This window comes from Onychostoma macrolepis, chromosome 07, assembly GCF_012432095.1.
Source record: "Onychostoma macrolepis isolate SWU-2019 chromosome 07, ASM1243209v1, whole genome shotgun sequence".
Classification (NCBI taxonomy): Eukaryota; Metazoa; Chordata; class Actinopteri; order Cypriniformes; family Cyprinidae; genus Onychostoma; species Onychostoma macrolepis.
The window spans coordinates 34464123-34489004 of record NC_081161.1 but is presented as its reverse complement, the minus strand read 5'-3'; the positions used below and the strand labels follow the sequence as shown (position 1 = coordinate 34489004).

The 24882-nt window shown below is 37.6% G+C and overlaps 1 protein-coding gene across 1 annotated transcript; it reads left to right on the top strand.

The window, feature by feature from the left end:
- The first annotated feature begins 578 nt into the window (after window positions 1–578).
- Window positions 579–23743, top strand: tesk1b (testis associated actin remodelling kinase 1b). Its single transcript, XM_058782863.1, has 11 exons — window positions 579–753; window positions 1034–1473; window positions 10190–10311; window positions 11586–11634; window positions 12592–12738; window positions 12921–13003; window positions 19925–20015; window positions 20228–20311; window positions 20910–20996; window positions 21705–21807; window positions 22330–23743. The coding sequence occupies exons 2-11, from the start codon at window positions 1273–1275 to the stop codon at window positions 23406–23408; spliced, it is 2046 nt and encodes a 681-aa protein (XP_058638846.1). The 5' UTR covers window positions 579–753; window positions 1034–1272; the 3' UTR covers window positions 23409–23743.
- Window positions 23744–24882: the final 1139 nt, after the last annotated feature.

The following is a 24882-nucleotide window of genomic DNA, read 5'->3' as shown; positions in this document are numbered from 1 at the left end:
CATTTTCTTTCAGGCTACATCACCAGTGTAATTTTCATGGTGAAAACTTCTACATCACTCTTGTGTCAATGTAGTCCATAGTTACAAAAAAAACAAACAAAAAAAATCTTAATTTTATGTTGTGATTATTTTGGGGAAAACTTTAGGTTCTACCCTAAATAGCACAGTGACCTATATTTGGCAGAATATAAAATATTGGAAAAGCCATTAATAAACAGTTAGAGGAACATGACCCTACCGTCATTATGTATTAGCCTACTTTATTATAGATTTGGATATCATAAACAGGCCTATATCACAAAAGTCTGTATTGTTCTGTCAAATGGATAAAAATTATATTCGCACAACTAATATAATTTGCACAACTAAAAACTAGCGAATAAGCCTTAATAAAAAAACCGTTTTTATTGCGAGCCAGCAGGTAAAATAGACTATTTTCAACTAACAGGGATTTGGTTAAAAGCGTGGGGCGTGGCGCCCCGTCTGGTCATCTGTCAAACTGCGCAGGTGAGCCGCCGCCGCTTCTGCTGGACCCGCCCAGGTGAGTCGCTGCCAATAAGAACTCAAACTCAGTCTGCACACATTTCCTGCGACTTACATACGCAGATGCCAGTAGGGGCTCCCCGTTTAGTCGCTCTCAAAATGAAACACGAGGGGAACTGAGCAAACGCTTCCATCAGTTTAGGATGTTCACAACGGACTGAAAACTGGAAGGTTGTGACTCGATAAGTTTATACCTGTGGAGCAGCGCAGGTAAGCATCACGATAAACGGCACGGCTTGAACATGATTATACTGATCTTAACAAGGTTAATTTAAATAATAAATAACAATATAAAACAGTGTTTTAGAGAGGCGTGCGTATCGCCTCACTCCTCTATGTATAATTCATCATCCGCAGTCCGTCTGTAGCGGAAGATGCCGCCGTGCATCATTTACATTAGTCCAACTTCACTCAAACATGTTCGTTAGTGATGATCAGAGGATTTAAATGTAACTTGTTAAGATTGATTCTCATTTCTTATTTGAAACAGGAATGTGATGCGCTACTGAAAATGTGGCCAGACATCAGTATGGAGGAAGCGACGCACGAGACCTGAAGATCGGTCACGCGCCGATCGGGGATTGCGTGTATAGCCCTTCTTAACTTGATCGAAAGGCGGACCCGCTCTTTTTTTCTTGTCAAACAATTACAGAGACCTTGAAACTGCAGTGTTGCGTGAGCGTCAGAGACATGTAAACGCTCGTGGTGGGATTTCGAGCGCGCGCGATAATGTCATCCGGGACCATCGCTATGGACCAGGATGACTTGGATCCGGAGGCTTCGGATTTTCTTTTGCACGGGATGCACGGAGCGCACCGGCCCAGGCCGTCCTCTTACCGGGCGCTGCGCAGCGCCGTGTCCAGCCTGGCGCGAATAGATGACTTTATCTGCGAGAAGATCGGCTCAGGTTTCTTCTCGGAGGTGTTCAAGGTAAATGTCATTTCTGTCATGCCGTTTGTGTTTTTGCACGTGCTGCATTTCCACTGCATGTAAACAAATGCGTAATTCTGTAGAGAGAGTTTGTTGGGTCATTTCTTTCTAGATATCCAAATATATTGAAAATAAAACCGATTTATGGGATGGAAGTCATTAGTTTGTGTTCACATAGTTTTAAAAGATTAAAGATTTAAACACTTTCACTATTTTAGTTTAAGTCATTTTTTCCTTTTCACTTCTCAAGCTTTTAGTCTTGTATGATAGTAATATAAATATTAATAGCTGTAATGTTTTTCTAATATCAAAAGCAAGTTTTTGAATCAAATCCTAATGCATTTGTTTTAGTGGGCTTGTCTCACTTTATTTTAATATCTTAATACAGTTACCAAAATCTGAATTATATTGTCAAAAGCTGATTTAAAAATATCTAAAGTCATTGTATTGATGCCCTTAGGCCAACCTAATCCCTCAGTGAGCAATGACTAAGTTCCTGTCTTTATTTCCATTCTGTTACATCCCGTCCTGTTCATTTTCTTGGCATTTGTAAATGGTTTTGCTTTAAGTGCCTAAGTCTGAGCAGAGCATATTTCTGATATACACCTGTATATAAATACATTATTTAATAAACATTACAGAGCTCAAAAAGTACTACACAGCAAAAATAATCCTGTTATTGACATTGTATTGTTATGATTCTATTACTGATTTTGGACAAACTAACCATCTTTTCACTTTAACCTGACTTGATTGTGTCTCATAATATGCCCCCAGGTTTTGTAGCTCACCAGATTTATGATGTTTTACACTCTCAAAATGTTTGATTGGACAGACCATCAGTTTATGAACTTCTTTGCAAAAATTCTAATGATAGCAGCAGCAGTCATTCTGGCTCTTCCCTTCCTGTTAGAGAAAAGGGGTCGTGACCTGTGTAAGGACAGTAGGTCTGTGTTGGTGTGAAAGTGGATACCTGTTGACAAGGTGCGCAGGTGTGCTGGAAACTCTACTCCCGTGTTTGTGTGCATGCATATGAGATCGAGACTGACAGAGAGAGAAGAGACCTAATTAGCCATCCCTCATAGTTCACCCTGTCACCCAATTTACTGACCAGGCACCAAATACGGTGATAACATCCTGCCGGTTATTGCCCACAAAAATGTCACTGCTGATCAGGTCAATATATATGCAAATGTGTGGTAGCTGCTATTTGTTTCTGTTTATAGTGCAAGGGTTATGAAAGATGTAAATATGACGTTTATAATTATATGCAATCCATTTAATAGTCCACAGTTGTGAGGGTAATTTTAGTCAGCTTTTAATAGGTTCTTTACATTAATGGCCTACAACAATACTATTGAGCAATCTCTATTCCTGTCATGACTGAACCTTCAGGTGCTGTTTTTATTTTTTAAAGACTTTGCAGTCTGTGTCAACAGTAAAGAATTGCACTTGACTGAAAAATGTTTCTGTTCATTTTGTCTTCTAATTGGTTAGTCAGAAAAACCTCTCAACATTACTCCGCCATTACGTTCTTCTGCTAACTACTTCAGTTCTCTCCCTTTTTCTACTTATCTTTATAAAGTCAGAACAAGTGATGAAAGACAAGGGAATTTTGTGTTTCTCTTGGGTTGATGCTCACCTCATTGTGGGATCAGCAGGATTTCTCCTTTTAAGCGGTGCCAAAACAAAGTTGCTATTTATGTGAGATTCTTCTACAAGAATCTGGTGGAGGTGGACAGCCAGAATTAAGTCTTAAGGTTTTTGTTTTTTTTTCTTTTTCTGTGCCTTTTTAACTCAGAAATAGAATCATGAAGCATGGTTTGAAGTGTACAGTGGCCCCAAAAAGTATTTGGACACTTAATCTGCTTTTAAAAACACATGAAAGTCATTACATTAGATAACAAAATATCAAACCAAGTGCCATTTGTGTCATAGAAAGATATACATTGCAAAATATGATGAAACATTTACATTACATGTACATTTACATTTATGCAGTTTATAGACACTATCCAAAGCAACTTATGGTTTATTCAAGGTAAACATTGTATCCAGTGTTGGACTTACTTTTAGAGTAATGCATTACTACAATATTGCGTTACTCCATGAAAAGTAACTAATTGTGTTTAGTTACTTTTTATTGAAAGTAATGAATTGCATTTTATTTTGTGTTACTTTGTCACCTGAGCTGGGCTTGCTTATTTATTTTTAATAATAAAATCCCAAAAGTTGTATTTATTTGGAAACCGTAAAGGCCCTTTCACACCAAAAGTAAATTTAATAAGCCTTAGCCTGGAGGAAATGCCTCTGTTTGTGCACCTAGCTCCCAATTTCTCTCAACATGGGGACAGGAGATGTGTCCGTGAATAAATGGGGGGGGAAAACAGTAACTATTACTTACTTGCAAAAGCAACTCAGATATTTTTTGTAAATTTAAAAGTAATGAGTTATTTGAAAAAAGTAATCTGATTACGTAACTCGCATTACTTATAATGCATTTCCCCCAACACTGGTTGTATCAGTACATGCATTCCCTAAGAATCAAACCCGTGAACTTGTTGCTAGCACTAAACTACAGGATATGCAATAAAAAAAGTGAAGGAAACCTTTAGCATCATTTGTTTTCACATTACACTTAATGGTGTTAAGCAGCCAGACACTTTTGGGGCCTCTGTAGATGATATAAATTTCTTATCTGATGAATAACAATGCAGAGTTCTTAATGGAGGTGTAGGTTCTATTTTTATTAGCTGTACATTTGAGCTTTGTGTTAAGGTCACTGTATCAAGTGTGCTCCTTGAGTCAGAGTTTGTTCCTGAAATACAGTAATGAGTCTGGTGACTGCACGCCGATCTGCGTTTGACAAAGGGGTTATGTCACGGTAACGCGTCTTGGGTTCCGCAATTAGAAAAGACGCTCATCGGTGGGATCTGGTTCCCTCCTTGGTGTCACGCGTTTTAAAAATGGGCTCACTTCCATTAAATATAGATATGAGGAGTGTGGTTAAAAGTACTCTCTGTACATTGTGGTCCTCCTGTTGGTGTAGTTTGAGTGGGAGGGGACTTGAGAACTGATCGTGGTTGTGATTGCTTGGAAAGTTTGAGGTTGTAAACAATTTGCCAGCTAGTTTTGACACGATTTCGAAAGCCTGGATTTACAACACAAAGTCTCCTTCAGTGCTTCCCTTTTGCATTCTCTCTCTTTCTATTCTTGTTCCTCAGTATCTTTTACTAGTCAGGACATGCATGAATGTCAAGCTCCATTGCTGCCACAGAGCTCCTGCGCATGTTTGTTTGAGTTTGCGTATGTTTTAAATGAGTGCAGTCTGAACAATTTGAAGCCTGCTTGTGAATGCATTTTGCAAGTGTGTGTTTGTGATGTTGTGGCACGGCATTTAAAGATTTCTTCTGGAAGGTTCTAGGTTTAGAAGCTTGGCTCTTGTATTGCCATTGTAACTTTGATTGTGCTTGCAATAAATGTTTTACTTTGAATAAAATGTTTACAATATATGCACATTATCTGTTGCACAGTGTATCTGTACCATATCAGTTATTAGCCAATATTAAAGATTGTGTACTTGGTAGACCCTATAATATTTAAGTAATACATTGGATGTTCCATTGCTCATTTCCCATTAGATTAACTGAGGTAAAGGTAAAAAGTCAATCTTATAAAAATTTGGTTACACTTTTTTTAAGTTGTCCTTTTTACAGTGTAATTATATATTTAAGTACTGAGTAATATGTGTCCCTGGACCACAAAACCAGTCTTAAGTCGCTGGGGTATATTTGTAGCAATAGCCAAAAATACATGGTATGGGTCAAAATTATACATTTTTCTTTTATGCCAAAAATCATTAGGATATTAAGTAAAGATGTTCCATGAAGATATTTTGTAAATTTCTTACTGTAAATATCTCAACTTCATTTTTGATCAGTAATATGCATTGCTAAGAACTTCATTTGGACAACTTTAAAGATGATTTCTCAACATTTAGATTTTTTTTTTTTTGCACCCTCAGATTCCAGATTTTCAAATAGTTGTATCTCGGCCAAATATTGTCTGATCCTAACAAACCATACATCAATGGAAAGCTTATTTATTACATGTGTAACAAGGACACCTTAAAATAAAGTGTGAACGTTATTTGAATGTTATACAAACATACATGGTGTGTGGTATGAATGTAAAACATAAAGTGCAGGATCATGGTAAGAATCATTTGAGATGTAAGCTGTAAAGAAGAAAAATGTTTTGTGTGTCTGATAATGTTTTAGGGCCTGTTAAGTGCTCTATGGGGCACTTTTAACCGTCTCTCTGGCAGTGTGCTGTAGTGTGAGAGTGGGTGCTAATGATGCTCCGGTAAGTGCTGTCTTAGACCACCTGTCTAAATGGCAATATGAGAAGTATGATGATAGAAATCAGATTCATCACATACACGCTCATCCAGACTCCTACACCTCTGTTTTTCATACTCAACAGCATACTGAGCAAGCTCAATGCTCATTCAGCTACTGTTTGCCTCGTTTGTTAGTGTGCCGTGTTAGTGTGCCTGGCACACTGTGTAGTGACAATTTTGTGGGCAACCCCAGTTTAAATCCAGCTTGTGCCATTTTTATTTATTTTTTCCCCCCCCCCCAAACCAACACACGCCTCTTCTCCCTATCAAAAACAAATGCTGTACAGATCATTTATAGGCAGGCTGCGTGGTTTCTGTCCTCTTTGAATTCCATGGAAAGCTCCACAGAATTTGAACAGCTGTCATTCATGAAGCTCTACACCCCAACCATTGTTTGCTTGTTTAAAAAAATTAAGTTGATTGGATGCTGCTTTCAGCTACCAGGTGTATAGTAACCTCAGCTCCATTTTACGTGTTTTACCATTTTAAAGGAATGGTTTACCCCCAAAAAATGGAAATTTGCTGAAAATGTAATACAAACCCGATTCCAAAAAAGTTGGGACACTGTACAAATTGTGAATAAAAACAGAATGCAATGATGTGGAAGTTTCAAATTTCTATATTTTATTCAGAATACAACATAGATGACATATCAAATGTTTAAACTGAGAAAATTTATCATTTTAAGGGAAAAATAAGTTGATTTTTAAATTTCATGGCATCAACACATCTCAAAAAAGTTGGGACAAGGCCATGTTTACCACTGTGTGGCATCCCCTCTTCTTTTTATAACAGTCTGCAAACGTCTGGGGACTGAGGAGACAAGTTGCTCAAGTTTAGGAATAGGAATGCTGTCCCATTCTTGTCTAATACAGGCTTCTAGTTGCTCAACTGTCTTAGGTCTTCTTTGTCGCATCTTCCTCTTTATGATGCGCCAAATGTTTTCTATGGGTGAAAGATCTGGACTGCAGGCTGGCCATTTCAGTACCCGGATCCTCCTCCTACGCAGCCATGATGTGGTAATTGATGCAGTATGTAGTCTGGCATTGTCATGTTGGAAAATGCAAGGTCTTCCCTGAAAGAGACGACGTCTGGATGGGAGCATATGTTGTTCTAGAACTTGGATATACCTTTCAGCATTGATGGTGCCTTTCCAGATGTGTAAGCTGCCCATGCCACACGCACTCATGCAACCCCATACCATCAGAGATGCAGGCTTCTGAACTGAGCGCTGATAACAACTTGGGTTGTCCTTGTCCTCTTTAGTCCGGATGACACGGCGTCCCAGTTTTCCAAAAAGAACTTCAAATTTTGATTCGTCTGACCACAGAACAGTTTTCCACTTTGCCACAGTCCATTTTAAATGAGCCTTGGCCCAGAGAAAACACCTGCGCTTCTGGATCATGTTTAGATATGGCTTCTTTTTTGACCTATAGAGTTTTAGCTGGCAACGGCGAATGGCACGGTGGATTGTGTTCACCGACAATGTTTTCTGGAAGTATTCCTGAGCCCATGTTGTGATTTCCATTACAGTAGCATTCCTGTATGTGATGCAGTGCCGTCTAAGGGCCCGAAGATCACGGGCATCCAGTATGGTTTTCCGGCCTTGACCCTTACGCACAGAGATTGTTCCAGATTCTCTGAATCTTTGGATGATATTATGCACTGTAGATGATGATAACTTCAAACTCTTTGCAATTTTTCTCTGAGAAACTCCTTTCTGATATTGCTCCACTATTTTTCGCCGCAGCATTGGGGGAATTGGTGATCCTCTTCCCATCTTGACTTCTGAGAGACACTGCCACTCTGAGAGGCTCTTTTTATACACAATCATGTTGCCAATTGACCTAATAAGTTGCAAATTGGTCTTCCAGCTGTTCCTTATATGTACATTTAACTTTTCCGGCCTCTTATTGCTACCTGTCCCAACTTTTTTGGAATGTGTAGCTCTCATGAAATCCAAAATGAGCCAATATTTGGCATGACATTTCAAAATGTCTCCCTTTCAACATTTGATATATTTTATTCACAATAGAATATAGATAACATAAGTTCATGAGATTTGTAAATTATTGCATTCCTTTTTTATTCACAATTTGTACAGTGTCGCAACTTTTTTGGAATCGGGTTTGTAGATGAGTTGTTTTTTTTTTTTTTTTTCTTCATCTGAACAGATTTGGAGAAATTTAGCATTAAATCACTTATTCATCAATGGATCCTCTGCAGTGAATGGGTGCCATCAGAATGAGAGTTTGATTAAAAACATCACAGTAATCCACAAGTATAAACCGCAAGGCTCCAATCCATCAGTTAGTTTCTTGTGAAATGAAAAACTGCATGTTTGTAAGAAACAAATCCATTAAGACATTTTTAGCTTTAACTGTTACTTCCAGCTAATATTCTCTCTAGTCCTCTATCCATAATATTTAATCATCTCCTCTGCATCAGGAGAAAAATATGCACCGATCGAGCACTATTTGCAAGCGAAAACAGTCCACAACAGTTCTATATAAATATGTCAGTGGATTTTGATATGAGAGAATAACATGGGATGGACTTATACACTGGAGGAAGCATTATGAATTACGGCCTTTTTGGCCAGAAGAGATGGTATAACACGCTTGGCTTAATTGACAGACTCGAGACATGTGAATTACTTATAGATTGTGATATTTTTATCAGCTGTCTCATTCTGACGGCACCCATTCACTGCAGAGGATCCATTGATGAATAAGTGATTTAATGCTAAATTTCTCCAAACATGCTCCAAATGAAGAAACAAATTCATCTACATCTTGAATACCCAAGTTAATTGTCAGAAAAGTTTTATTTTTTTGGTGAACTATTCCTTTAATCCTTTCTGTATATGGCTGCATAGTGAATTTAATTTCAGCTACTTAATTAAGTGTCTATTACAGCTTTCCGCTTTGGTGAATCAACATCATAAAATATGAAAGCACACAGATGTATACCATGTATGCCTACCTATTATATAAAACAAGACTTACTCTCAGTTGCCTAAAGGACATAAATTCTCACTGCACAGATATTTTTATCACAGGATGCCGAAATAATAATGTGTGTTTAGGGCGTCTTCTGTATCCATCCCTGAGAATGCAATGCACCTCAGCACTGTTTACTTTTGATAAAAGGAGTGCACACACACCCTCAGATGTGTGAGCAATTGTACACTCTCCTCACTCAAGCTCCAGGGCTGAGTTATATCAGATAATTTATGGATTTTAAATTTTCCTGCTATTGATCTTCATGAGACTCACAAAAGCAGATAATGGTGCTCATTGTTATCATGATATCTTAGCTTGCACGCTTTTGCGCCGCAGGCAAGATCAGCCAGTCAGACAGCACGGCACAGGTTTGGGTGTCATCAATCAGGGATGGGTTTCTGCCTTTGCTTGATTACATTGTCTATACAAAAGCAATATGACAATCAAAGATGAAGAATACTCTTGAAGCTTGGATGCAGATAGTTTCACTCCTTTAGGGAAATTCTTGCTCTGGGTTATTTAATTTTGTGTGTGTGTGGAAATATCTCTTGTCATCAAGGGAACATGTTCAGACAACATTAGAGTTAGTCAACAGCATACGGTTTTAATTTATAGTGATGAAATGAAACGCTTTATAATTTCTGCTTCATAAATCATTTTTTTGTAGTTGCTATGAACCAAAATATTATGGTTCTCGGTTCAACTGTTTGTTGAAAACGTATACGTGTTATTGGGGCTGCTACTGAGTCCAGTTATGGACCAGACGGCTTGAGTGGGCAAGCCTCCAGCTTGATACCAAGCAGTGTGTTGCGGGTCGGTTTCATATTTCCTGTGAGATGTGTCCTGATGAGCCACTCAGACAAATGAAAGATATGAACATGGATGCTATAAGCACCAAAGCATCTCGTGATGTTACATAATGTTAGCCTTTCTTGATCATTTGCACAAAGGAGTTCACACGGTCAGTACCACAAATTTGCCTGTATTTGATTAGTGATGTACAAATAGTACAGAATCTTAAATCAGTTTTTGAACATATCATGTAACTAACTTTTTTTAAATTTCAACTTTAAACTTCCAAATTTTCAATATAAACTTCACTGTGTTTCCTCCTGAGTACAGATAATGTCTCCTGCAGCCAGGGACTTTGAAGTCTGGGATGAATCGGAAGTGTGTGTGTGTGTGTGAGTGAGTGAGTGAGGAGAAAAGGGCCAGAAATATCTGTCCAGCTGGCCCAGACTTGAATAGAGCTCTAAAGTGTCTGTCTGTGACACACAAGTATTTTCTCTCTCTCTCTCTTTCTCTGAAGGTGCAGCATCGTACCACGGGGCAGGTGATGGCTCTGAAGATGAACACCATGGCCAGTAACAAAGCCAACATGCTGAAGGAGGTACAGCTGATGAACCGCCTCAGACATCCCAACATACTCAGGTCTGCATTGCACACACCCTCTGACAGCAGAGCTGGTCTCTTTATTTATTTATTTTTTATTTATTTTTATTTTTTTCTTAAGAAATGAATACTTTTATTCAGCAAGGATGTAGTAAACCGATCAGAAGTGAGAGTAAAGACCAAAAAAAGATCAATTTCAAATAAAATCTGTTCTTTAGAACGTTTTATTCATCAAAGAACTCTGCAAAAATTATTACTGTGTATGAAATTCAGTATTTCTTTATGTAGAACACAAACCTTCCATAATCCCTTAATTCTTTAGTTTATGATGCAAAATTAAATTGTGTACCATTTAAAAAAAAAAAAAAATAATAATAATAATGTAGTAAAAGTGCTGTAATCAGTTTAAGCTTTTTGGATAACTTAGTCAGACTTGGCCACTGAGTTGCTGCAAGCACAATCAGAATACCAGAACTGCAATCTGATGCCATCTGTACCGCTCTACCACCTCAGTACATGGGTTGTGAGGGTTAGCTGGGAAATAATATCACCTGTCCCTGGTCTGATGGCTCTTCTCTCTCTTGTGTACTAACATAGCCTACGGTCAGGAGAGTTTCCAACTAGATGTTTGTTCATTTTTATGAATTTCCAAGTGTTCATTTGAATAATTCATTAATTTATTTCTAAATTCACATTTAGAAGTTTGTATCCATTCTTGCCTCTGGAATGGAAAGAATGTTTTGTTTTGTTTTAAGTCCAGCTTACCTAGAGGACAAAGTCTGTGCTGTTGGGCAATAAACACTGCATTGTATGAGAACATGAATATTGATGTCACAGGATGACAGCTTTTGTCGTGCCTCCATAACTGCAGCCACTGTTTATGTAGAGTAAAATATTTAATTGGAAGCTGGGGAGAAGAGGATGGAGCAACACATTATTAACCATTAAATACAAATACATTTATCTTAAACCAATCCCCACATGAATACGGGGGTGTGTTTGTTTGCATGTGCCAGGGCAAGAAGTCTAGGTCTTTTGTCTGCTTAACCTGCACCAGCTTGTGTGGTCTAATGTGTTTGAATTAAGTGTGTGTGTAAGAGAGAGCGAGAGAGAGAGTGAGAGTGTGTGTTTTTCATGCATGCTTAAGATTGCCTTCAAAATACAGGTGTTCCAGCTCACATTCTTGAGATGGGTCACTCTTGAAGGAACTTGTTAGCACCTTCTGTGTTGTTTTTTTTTTTTCCTTTCCTTTTTTTTTTTTTTTTTTTGTCCCCCCAGCACCCTTTACTCTTTCTCTTTGTGTGTCCCTTTAGGTTTGTGGGAGTATGTGTACAAGAAGGACATCTTCATGCTTTGACAGAGGTAAGAAAATGAGAGTGCTGATAAAGCATGATTGTTGGATAAAATTTATTTTATTTGTACTTTTCAAGACTGAATGTTGTGTATACTACTGTTCAAACGTTTGGAGTCAATATGATATGTTTGTTCACCAAGGCTGCATTTTATTTGATCAAAAGTACATTGAAAAATAGTAATAATTTGGAGTGTTATTTTACTTTTAAAAAGTTTTCCATTTTAATATATTTAAAAAATATATTTTATTCCTTTGGGAATTTTCAGCAACCATTAGTTCAGTTTTCGGTGTTACAAGACCCTTCAGAAATTATTTTAATATGCTGATTTGGTGCTCAAGAAACATTGTTTTTATTACTATCAATGATGGAAACAGTTGTTCTACTTAATATTTTTGAGGGAACCATGATTTTTGTTCAGTGTTCTTTGATTTAATAGACAGAATAACATTTGATTTAATTTCAAAATAACTTAATTTATTTTAATTAGAACATTATTTTTTACTTTTGTAACATTATAAATGCCATTGGAAATGATAAATTACTGTCACCTTTTGATCAATTAGTGCATCCTTGCTGAACAGAAGTATTAATTACTTCAAAAAGTAATCTTCCTGATCCCAAATGTTTCAACAGTTGTTTATCTTTATTGATAGGTAGCATTTCTTTTGCTTTATGTACTACCTATTATTTTTTTCACTAAGCTCAATGCATGGCATTCTGGAATTGCCTTTCCTGCTATGGATACGTGTGATGCGGCCTTAGAATTTGGTTAAAGCAAGATATCTTAGGAGACCCTGTGGAACAGCCTTGTTCTCCATTCTATACTAGTTTAATGTGCAGAGACAATTATAAGATTCATTCATGGGTTGACATGAGGTATAACATTTAAACAGTTTTCAAACTTCATACTTTACCTTTAACTTCAGGTGGTTTTATATTTGTTTGACCTCTGTGTGTGTTGTAGTACATTAATGGCGGTAATCTGGAGCAACTGTTGAACGGTGAAGTGTTCCTGTCCTGGTCTGTGAGAATAAACCTCAGTCTTGATATTGCCAGAGGACTGGAATACCTCCACAGCAAGGGCATATTTCACAGAGACCTTACATCAAAGGTACACACACTAGAAGGGCCTTTATTACAGAGACTTTGTGTCAAAGGTACTCATGCATACACAAGTGTGTATTCCAGACACTTCACACTGGATTTGTACGCCACAAATGTTTCTTTAAAATAATAAATACAAATACATAGTAAAGGCATACAAATATTCTGAATGTGTTTTTTGTTTTGTAGAATTGTCTGGTACGCTGGGAGAACGGGCAGTGCAGTGCCGTAGTGGGAGACTTTGGCCTGGCAGAGAAAATTCCTGATCACAGGTCAGTAAATTGCATCGTCGTAACTCAAGAGATAAGATTAGATATACTGCACTCTTCCAGCGAGAGAAAGATGGAAGCAGTCAAGTACTGATTGATGAGCTTCCATTTTTTTCATAAAGCTCTTGTATCTATAGCTGGAGAGTAAATGATTAAGAGCATGTGCTGTAGTCAGTATATCTTTAGCCTAGTGCAGCCTCCACACATCCAGCCCAGTCATGTCCTGCTGTTGTTTCAATGCACGTGTACACAGAGCTACATGTGTAAATGAAATGGATGTTAAATACCTCAAATATGCTTGAGTTATGATCTTGACATTTGCCCTTAATATCTCAAGTATCTGTTCTCACATGATATGAAGCATGTACTGTTGCACTGCAGGCATTTGCACATGCTGTTAATGTAGACACATGGCTAGAAAAACAATGGGGGGGAAAAAATCACACTGTTGCTCCTAAAAAAAAAAACACCTTTCATTTCACTGCACGTACACAACCAGTCAAACGTTTTTGAACCAAGTCTGCATTTATTTGATCCAAAATACAGCAGAAGCTGTGAAATATTTTTGCTTTTTAAAATAACTGCTTTCTATTGGAATATATTTTAAAATGTAATTTATTCCTGTGATCAAAGCTAAATTATCAGCATCATTACTTTGAAATCACACAAATAATTTACATTTTAAAATATATTCAAATAGTAAACAGTTATTTTAAATAGTAATATTTCAAAATTTTACTGTTTTTGCTGTACTTTGGATCAAATAAATGAGACTTCTTTAAAAAACATTAAAAAAATTTCTGTTCAAAAACTTTTGACTGGTGGTGTATGATGTTTAAAGTAAGTGCTGTTCATAAGGTTAAAAGCATACAATACAATACATCTGGACTGTACTGATGGACACTAAAGTACAAAAAGTAATTTCTTCATATTAAAGAAATAATTACCAGTAATGATACATTATAGCTTTTAAATCCCTATCATGGTTTCCACATAAATATTAAGCATTACAACTGTTTTCAGCATTGATAAAATAGACGATAGGATCATGTGACTCTGAAGACTGGACTAACTAAACAAAACTTGTCTCCAATCACCTGTGAGCAGAATAGGATTGGAGAGATGGAAAAGGAGAAAAGCACAAGAGCTTCAAGGGGGAGCTGTAACAGCCACATATTTATAGCATAAAATAGCCTATATAGGGGTCATTCTATGGAAATGTCAATTTTTCTGTCCCTAGCCTTAGAAATATTACACTTGAAAAACACTTGGTTACAATTTTTTTTTCTTTTTTAAATATATTTTAAAATGAAACAATGGAACAATATTTGAACAATTACACCTCCTTGAGCCATCAATGTGGCAATATTTGTTTTTAATTAATTATAAAAAATTCCAAGCACCGCAAAACTGCTCGTCCCCACAGCCATGTACACTGTACAGAGGGAAAGTGCTTTATTTTGAGGTCAAAAACAGGTTTTTCTTCCATTTAAAATAAAATAATGTATACATGACTATCAAATAAATTACATAAGAAACAAAATGAGACATAAATATTCTAGAAAAATATATTAAATATTATATTAAATTATAATATATATATTATATTAAAAAAAGAAAATATATAATATTATAAAAATTATTTTAAAAAATCAAGCTGTCATTTATGTGTATTCATGAAGTCAAAAGGTAATCTAATAATGTGGTCTAAATTTAAATGTTGCAAAAAGAAATACATTTTAAGACATCTTGCCATACCAGGTTATTCGAACCAAATGTATTTACTCAGTATTAGGATATGACTACTTGTTTTTTATTACAGCCCGTGATAATTCATTACAAAAACATTATAAAAATTAGGCTAAAAGAAAGTCATCCCACTCCAGCGTACACGCAGCGTCACGCGCCTTCTTTTTGAATGTGATTTTTCTCCAGTGAGGGGTAGGAACATATGGAAAATTACGCTACGGCACTTATTATTGCACTGATTGGCTATTAACTGCGAGCAGACAGAGTGTCAATCAATGCATTGGAGAATACGGCGAACATAAAGAAACAAAGTTGCTTGTCAGATTTCCCTAACAAGCAACCATATTTTTTTTTTAAATAAGCCCAAAAAACCTCAACCCGCGACCAGGGATTTTATTTCTGCAACTTTACAAAAAAAGAAGCCCAAAATCGCGTATAATACGTGGACTTGGCAACTGTGATAATGAGGCCAATATATGACAGTTCACAAGGGCACAAGGATACATTATAATATTATACATCATTTTTGCAAGAAATACACTCTTGATATTACAGGATTTCCCAGTGTAAGGATGGTTGGAGGCTTTAATTGTGTAGACAAAGTTACACTCCTGGCAGCTAGGTCTATGATACTGTAATTGCTGGGTGACTTTTACTGAGGAAATAGGAAATGAAGGGAGGAGGTAAATTGGCTCTTACCAGCTTATCACTTGGTGGTATACAACATATGAGGGGGGTATTTTAAAGTGCATTGTGTAATTTAATGATTTGTGTACATTAAGCTTTGTTTAATATTACATGGAGCTGGTTATCTTATGGGAGCTGCCATATTGAGATTGGTTTGCAAAAAAAATTGCATCTTTATATGGAAGCCCGTTTCCGCCACTGAATAAAAAATAAAAAAAATTTTTTCTCACAATTCTGACTTTTTTTTTCATAGTTGCGTGTGAAAGTCACTAACTTTTTTTTTTTGATTCAGTGGCGGAAACGGGCTTCCATATCTTTTAAGTTAGGGACCACTGTTAATGATATTCCATTGCGGAAACATGCTTGGCCAGTGCAGACTACTGTATGTAATGGGGCTTGGCGATTAAATCGATTTTACCGATTAACTCGAATGTGTAGTTTACGTCGATTTGTTTGAATGAAAATCGGTTTTCTCTTTAACATCCGCCGACGCTCCCCTCTGGGCTCCCGTAGTCCCGAATGGGCTCAGCCCTCCCCCTGCACGTTTGCCATATTACAGATTAGGTATATAATATAATATAATATAATATATAAATAATATAATTTTTTTCTTTTTTTTTTAAATACCCAAAACAGGGAGATTACAAGATGGAAATATAGACTACAAAGATATTTAAAGGTGCAGTAGGAGATCTCAGAAAATGCTAACTTTAGCCTGATAGCACTGAAAGCAAACGTCCCACCCGCCCTGCAATCGCCGTCCAAAGCCACGCCCCCTGAACGCACATACACTCGAGAGCAGAATACCAGAGACAACATTAAATTACTACAATAGGCTACATCAACGGTTTCCAATTACAGTCCTCGGCGCCCTCCCAGCTCTGCACATTTCATATGTATATCTTATCACGTCCGATGGTTGTTCTGTTCGACCGTAATAAGTGCCCTGCGGAGTGGACATCACCAGATATTCCGCCATGATTCCAGTTCAAAGCGTATGTTCCATACAAAGGGCATTAGTGTGCGAGAAGTGAATTTAAATAGTATTTATTTACAGAGGTATATGTCACACTTCACACTACTCTAGTAAGTTTCGTCTGTGTGTGAAGACACTATGCAGCGCAAATCCGTGAGTGAATGTTCCGAAGTGAAATAAACTTCAACGGATTTCCCTGCTCAGGGAGTAGAGAGCAATGAACACTGTATAGGGAGCATGTCAATCGGTACACCGTTCATGCACGGAACTCCCTTCTAACGAGCTGGTTATCTGAACCGAGTGTGTTAACTAAGCGAGACATGCAAAATATGCAGAGCAGGGCGCGTGAGGACTGGAATTTAACCGCTGGGCTACATCACGTGTCATTCACCGGTGAGAAAGCTTTACAGCACAGTTAGTAAAAGTACTACAATACCAGGAAGGAAGATTGGATTGTTGATGTTTGCCTGCCATTCTGGCTCTGTCTGCACAGCGTGCGTGAACGAGCTGATGATGTATCCTGTCTGCGCGAACAGGGTGCGCAGAGATATGGAAATACATACGTTGACAGGCACTTGGGAAAGACAATTAAAGCGCTCGGACCGAAAGTTTTGATTGGACGAACATTTCTTGGTCCTACACCTTCCACAGAATATATAAATACAGATAAATACATTTAGACCACTTAACTTAATGATTGCTATCAGGATATGAAGAAACTTTCAACCAGAATAACAAAAAATGTTTCTGAAGACAATCACCTATGGCACCTTTAAACTTGCTCTGCCCTTAGTTGTTTTGGCAATCTTTCCAGCTCTTAATGCCGATTGGGCTCTTGGATAGTTAGATACGTGATGGGCTAATGTAGAAGCAAATAACTTTAAACAAATAACTTTTAAAAATAACCCCCTTTGTATTGCATTGCATATTGTATGTTCAGGGATGACGGATGGATAAGCAGACATGCTATTTATGACTGGATGTAACTTTTGTTACTTTGCAGTAAAAGTGGCTCTCCTATTGACTTTGTCCTATAAGTAAGGCTCTCATGAAAAAAAATAGTGAGGACCACTGCCTTAAAGGGAATAAATATGAGATGGGAGGAGTTTTATCATTGGGTGATCATCATGCTGTATATAAAATTGCGGAATCACGGAGCCGCTATTATGCATTGCAACTGCTTTTGAATGCACGATCACTTTGTAGTTTCACTTTCACTTTCGAGATTCGCGATCGCACGTCCGTGTTTATACTATGGAGCGGCAGTACTTACCACACATTTTACAAGATTAGATGTTTGTCAGTTTTGCTCATGATCTGCAAATCATTCGTCATCGTCCTGAGTCATCTCTCTTTACTGTGTTTGTGGTAAGTGAAATTTGATGTACTGTAATGCAACTGTTAGCAATCGTTATCTGTTTTCCGTGCCTTTCTGAATACGGATTCACGCTTCGGGCACACCCCCTAACCCCCATGATGTCATGGTCCATCGTTTATCAGAACTACCTCCTATCTACTGAATAGCAAGATGGTAAACTTGTGTTTAAACAACTTATCAAAGCGTCACATAATTTTATGCTTTGTTACATTTTATGTTATATTACATTTTCACTGTTTACAATGGCAGGGCCTGCCATCTTGTCTTTTTGGCTTGTTGTTTCTGATTGCACTATAACCCCAAGGGGGAAATCCAGATCAAATCCCAGAAGGGAAAATCAAAACAAAAAGTTAAAACTTATTTTGAACAATTTCTTTGTCATCTGCAGGTTGATTTTAAGTAGGGGGGAAAAAATCGATTTAAATCGTTTTTTTTTTTTTTTTTTAAGGCCATATCGCCCAGCCCTAGTATGTAACCGTTAATTCGTATTTCCTGTGCATTAACATTCCTTTTAGTGAAGCACTCATCCTGGGACATATTAAAGTGATCTGCTGCTTGTATAATTTTTTCCTCAGCATAGGGCCTCTGTATAAATCTATGCATGAGAGCAGAGGTTTGTAAGTCTCTGTTCAGCTTTCTTTTTATACACTGTCTCAGCATAAACGTTACATAATGGGGTAGCTAAAGTGTACCTCCCAAACATAGCGTGTGTGATCATGAGTGCCATCAGACTGTTGTTTTTTGTTCTGCCTTTGCCATTCTCTCTCTGAGGAGATCAACACAATGTTATGAAAGCATGCTACTCTTATATTTTTCAAAAGTAGGTATAGTTTTTGTATATTTGCTGTGCATGTTATGTAATTACACTTTTCAAAAATTTGGGTTACACTTTATTTTAAGGTGTCCTTATTACAGTATGATTATACATTTGGGTACTGAGTAATATTAATTTACTGCATGCACTTACTATAGGGTTGGGGTTAGGATTAGGGTTTGGTTTAGGGTTACTTGCATGTAATTATGCATAATTTATTGTTATTATAATAGTAAGTGTATGTAACGTGTAACAAGGACACCTTAAAAAAAATGTGTTACCAAAATTTGGAGTCTGTAAGATTTCCTTATGTTTTTGAAACTCTCTTATGCTCCCCAAGGCTGCATTTATTGACTCTAAAATACACTAAAAACTGTTTCTTGCCGGACCGTTTTATTGAACAACCAAATGTTTAGACCTTTATTTACACCAAAATGAACTAAAAGAAAATGTAAAATTCAAAGTTGTACTAACAAGATGTTAATTAGTCTGGCTGAATTAAATATGCAGGAAGATAGTCATGTGATGGCACCGTTTTAAATGTTTATCATAGGATAATGCCTGCTGTTTTGCTTACTAATTTAAAAACTATGTATACAGCAAGTAGTAAGCTAGTGTTCCATTATGAACATATCCAGTGTGTGCATGTGATGTCAGAGTAATCAGGGACTTGTTTCCACCCTGCATTTGTGTTGATTTTAATGATGGCTCTGTAAGAAAGTCTGTGTGAAAGAGAGCAGTTTTACAGTTGAGCTCAGTTTTTCTCATTGTTGGTATTTCTGTAAATGTTATGTAATGCATATTTTGGTGTGCTTGCGAATGCTTCGTTTGCGTGGAAAACCACGGGTATTTGTATATGTGAAGACGACAAAGTAGACTGCTAAATGAGGGCTTTTTGGAAAGCTCTCCTAAAAAGGACAAAGTATTTCAGCTGTTTGCTGTGGTAGATTCCCTCACTCTGACTAACCCACATCCCCAAATGGTGTTTACACTGCAGTACATTACTCCATTTATCTCTCTCTTCCCTTGTCTCCACTCTTCCCCTCTCAGTCTATTTATGCCCAGTACACAGTCCCAGACCAAAATAAAACTGAGGAAGTGTCTCTCAGCAGCGTATGAGTATGCCAGCTATAATTAAGATCTTACAAGATGTTGTTTTATTTTTATACAACCACGCACACATAATCATGCTGTGGGTTAATGGACTAGGGGTTTATGGGTGTTAAATTTGGAAATGAGGAGTACTTAAAAAAGATTAATAGAACTTGTATGTTCACTTTAAGTAAATGATTTTCCTGTTTTCCCTTTGGCTGTTTTCAGTGATGAGGCAGAGAAACAGAGCTTGGCTGTTGTTGGCTCCCCCTACTGGATGGCTCCAGAGGTGCTCAGAGGAGAATGCTACAATGAAAAGGTCAAACACCGTATGATTCATTACCCAGATACAGGCCAGAGTCCTCCTCAGTGACTGTTTCACCCACATTACTTGTCAGATCACTGTCATCTCACAATTTCAAATGCAAAATTAATGCCATATTCTCTGATTGGGAATATTATTCTGTTAGGTTCATTATTATGTTTAGAGTTTGGGATAAATATAACACTGTTTTTTGTTTTTTTTTACAGGTGGATGTATTTGCTTATGGTATTATTCTCGGTGAGATTATTGGCCGGATACAGGCAGATCCTGACTTTCTTCCACGGACAGAGGTGAAAAACTGAACGTACAGTATCTTAAAAGCTCACTTTTACAATTAGACAGAACCTTTTTAGAAACTATTTCAATACTTTTAGAATAAGAAGTTTTTGTATTTAAACGCATGTATTTAAGTATTAAGGCACGTATTGTTTCGCATTTCCCTTTTTTTGCTGTACTATTCTACGACTGCACTGTAAAAAGTGATAAGTTGACTTAACTTTACAAAAATTGAGGAAACCCGTTGCCTTAAAGTTAAGTCAACTTATCACTTTTTACAGTGTGCTGATAAAGCATTTTATTGGTCTGTATCTGTTTGGTTCACCCTTCCACCTGGTCTATGAATATCAGGCCTGTAACAATCTCATGTACACACTCAGTTTATGAAAATGGTCATAGTTTACTCCATGTGAGATAACAGCACTGCCAACGAAGTCATGCATTTACATGCAAATCATTGTTTAATTACACTGTTTATCATTGTCTGGATGGTTTATTTCTGCAGTATAGCCTGTACTCCTCACAGTAGTAATATACAGCTTTGTATCAGCTTTGAAGCTTGTTTTTTTTTCTTAAGACTGAAATTAGGCTTGTCTGGTGATTCTGTTTCAGGACTTTGGTCTTGATGTGGAGGCTTTTCGGCAGATGGTTGGAGACTGTCCTCCTCATTTCTTCAACCTCACAGTCGTCTGCTGCAGTGTAAGACCTCTTATCTACCGTCATGAAAGATCATACATTAACACTGATGCACCTCTACAAAAGTCATATGCTGACATGTATGCATAAATGTTCATTATTTATTTTTGTTAACCTTGGAACCTCTCCTTAACAGGGCTTCTGTCTAATTCAGATGCATAAAAGCAGGTTGAAGCCAATATAAAAATATATGTGACCCTGGACCACAAAACCAGTCTTAAGTCGCTGGGGTATGTTTGTAGCAATAGGCAAAAATACATTGTAAGGGTCAAAATTGTTGATTTTTCTTTTATGCCAAAAATCATTAGGATATTAAGTAAAGATCATGTTCCATGAAGATATTTTGTAAATTTCTTACCGTAAATGTATCAACTTCATTTTTGATTAGTAATATGCTTTGCTAAGAACTTCATTTGGACAACTTTAAAGGCGTTTTTCTCAATATTTAGATTTTTTTTGCAGCCTCAGATTCCAGATTTTCAAATAGTTGTATCTCGGCCAAATATTGTCCGACCCTAACAAACCAAACATCAATGGAAAGCTTATTTATTCAGCTTTCAGATGATGTATAAATCTCAATTTCGAAAAATTTAGACTTCAGACTAATATGTGACCCTGGATAACAAAACCAGTCTTATCACTTAGTATGACTTCAAAAAAATGTGGGCAAAAAAATTCAGTTTTTTTTTTCTTCTTTTTTTTTTCTCCCAGATGAACCCAGAGAGTCGGCCCTCATTCACAGAGCTGGTAGCAAAGCTGGAGAAGATAGTGAGCGATCGAGAGAAGAGTGAATGTATGGAGCCTGATGTAGAGGGTGAGTCAGCAAAAATACAGCAGTGTTGCCAGAATGCTGCTTTTTCTTCTGCTCACATTTATTCAATAACAATGCAAATTAGTATCAGTAAATCTTTTCAGAGCTAATTTTCAAATCATGATAAATGTGCATTACTCAAATCACATTTATCTTTGCTCTAAACAAAGTTGAAAATTCTATAATTATCTACTCATGTCATCCCAAGTCAAACCATGAAGCCTTTCAAGATACTATTGCTTTTTATGATGAACAGATTTAATTTATCTTTATTTTAAATTTATTAAATATATATATATATATATTTTTTTTTTGAAGATTAACCAAAGGTTAATTTGCAATTAATTTTGGAATGACATGAGTTTGAGTAAATTATGACAGAAAATGTATTTTTTGGTTAAATATCGTTAGTTTCTATTTTAAGTATAGTTTTCGTCTTAAATGATTAACGAAGCTTGCATGGCATTAAAATGCAAACTGAGCCTTTAAAAAAAAATTTTTTCTTTTTTTTTTCTTTTTTTTCAGACCGGCCGTCCACAAACACAACACCTTTGGGTCGAAAGCATTCTCTAGACAATCCCACTGACCCGCGTCTCTGCCGCAGTAAATCCGATGTGCTCCTCCCTCCGTCCCCTCTCCTGACTCGGACCACACCGATGCGTGTCAACCCCTTCTCCCAGCGCCAAGACCTCAACGGCGGCCGCATCAAGCTCTTTGACACCCCCAGCAAGTCTGTCATTTCCCTCACCTTTGCTCTCCCTCCACCCCCTGACCCCAGCAGCCCTGTCTCCTGTGACAAAGGCCCTCTCCATTTCCACAGACGCAGCCAATCACTGCCCTGCACACCAGAAGACATCCAGTCTCTACGTGGTACTGCTGATAATGAGAAATGTGAAAATAATCCAAGTGTTATGGACACTGATGTAAATCCAGTCAATGGAAATTTGATGGACATGGGAAGGGACAGTGTGTTGGCTATGAGCAACGAGAGTATTGCTGATCTGCCTAATATTAGTGAGGTTTTTAATACACCTGGTGACAACATTAGGTGTTCAGGTCCTAAGCAGGACAACAAGGAGGAGAATCTTGAAATGAACAGTCAAGAAGCTGTAGCTGACGACTCTGGTCTTCCATTAGATCTAGAGTTGATGTCTCCAAACCGATCGAGGTTAGAGGAAAGCATCGAGGAGCCAATGGACTGCACCAGCTCTCCTGATACACTAGATGGCACCATCGCAACTTCAACTATACCTTTCTCCAATGGCTGGAGCTCCCCGGTCTCCAACGGGCCTCCCTCATTACCTCCTTTACTAGACACAGACAACAACAATGGCACCATCCCTATAAATCGACCTCTAGGATGGGGGGTTAATAACTCCAATTGTGCCACGACCCCTCTTACGCCTCCGGAACAGGACGAGGTCATAGCCTGCCCGGGTTGCTGCCTAGCAGGGATAAGTTTCCCCTCTATTTGCACACGGGGACCTCAACAGACCCCTTATAAGAACTTGAATGGCGATGCGGCTGGGAAAAGGCTCCTGTGCAAAGCTTTGCCGCCCTCGCCTACAGAGCCAAACATTGCTCTGCCTGGCACACGGACGTAAATGATGCATGATCTGTAGGTGAAGCGCTACCTTTAAAGCGGATGCTACTGCTTGATGCACTCAAACTAAAATCAAGCTGAAAAATGTCATTCTGGAGAGAAAGAAAACGCTATGTATTATTATTTAGACTAGGTGGATCATTTAGTATTCTGATCTCAAGCCCTAGTCCTCTAAACTTGAACACTCCCATAGGTTTTAATGCCTTTCTAAAGACGTGTTGTCTATATTTTTGTTATTTTTACAATTATTTGAAAGTTTATGAAAATACTTTGTGAATGGGAAAAAAATGATGTATTATTTTATTAGTGACATTAAATGACAGACAAAGTAAAGTACTAATGGGCTGTGTTGTGTTTGTGGAAGATATGAGTCACATTATCGGTTATCTGTAATATAGTAACTCTACATTTTACATTGTCACATGGTATAAAAGATACAAAGCCTTCAGCTGGCTGTTCATTTGCTTTCTATTTTAAAGAATCATGCCCAGTGAAAAAGTCACGTTTTTTTAAGAAAATGAAAGTCATAAATGCCTGTTTGTTGCAGATAGTTTTATAGGAGGTGAATGGCCAGATGATCAGCGTAAAGAATTTACTTGGCATCTTTATAAAATGTTTCAGGCTGATCAAAACCTTTTATCAAAGTTGTCCTAACGCTAAAATCAAAATGTGTTCTTGTCTTAGGACAACTTTGATGCACTTTTCTGATCTACTTCAAATGTTGACTACTGTATATAAAATACATACACACACCCTGAATTATGTTTAAAAATGTTTCCTATATAATATTAGTGCTGGGCGGTATACCGGTTCATACCGAATACCGGTGTTTATTTTTCTTATGATATGAATTTTTAAAATACCGCAATACCGGTGTTATTTAAATAACGTTCAGAACGCGACACTGTTTGAGAGGGGTTTCTTTCACTATTGCATTGTGGCGAGGACACAGCTGTATGTGTTACTAAGCATGTTCTGATGCTGTATAACGTGATGACACAGAAGAACTCATCCACAATATCCACCGCGCGCTGCCATCAGCTCCCGCGTCTCACACACACGAGCGCGACTTTAGCACTATATTTAGCAACTTTCAAACCCTTTTAGCGGCTTTTTTCCATAGAATATACAAACTGACAAACATAGCGACATTTTTGGATAAACCTTAGCTATGGTTCAGTTGGAAGATGTCGCCAGCGCTGCCCCGCGAGCATGAGATCTGACTCCCGGAGCAGTGTCGCCTCTCTCTGCGTCTGTTCTGTGCAGCGAGCAGCAGAGAAGCACCGCATTCAGCTGGCCCTACCGCAGCAGACTCGTCAATAAATGAATACAAAACAGCGTTTCCAAGCACATGCCGCTAACTTACTGTTTGGGATTATAAATATGGGCATAGTTCGTCTGTTAATATTATGCACTTTTTTAGTTTATTTTTTAGTTTGTTACTCAGACGCAGGCAGTGCGCTGCATGAGACAAA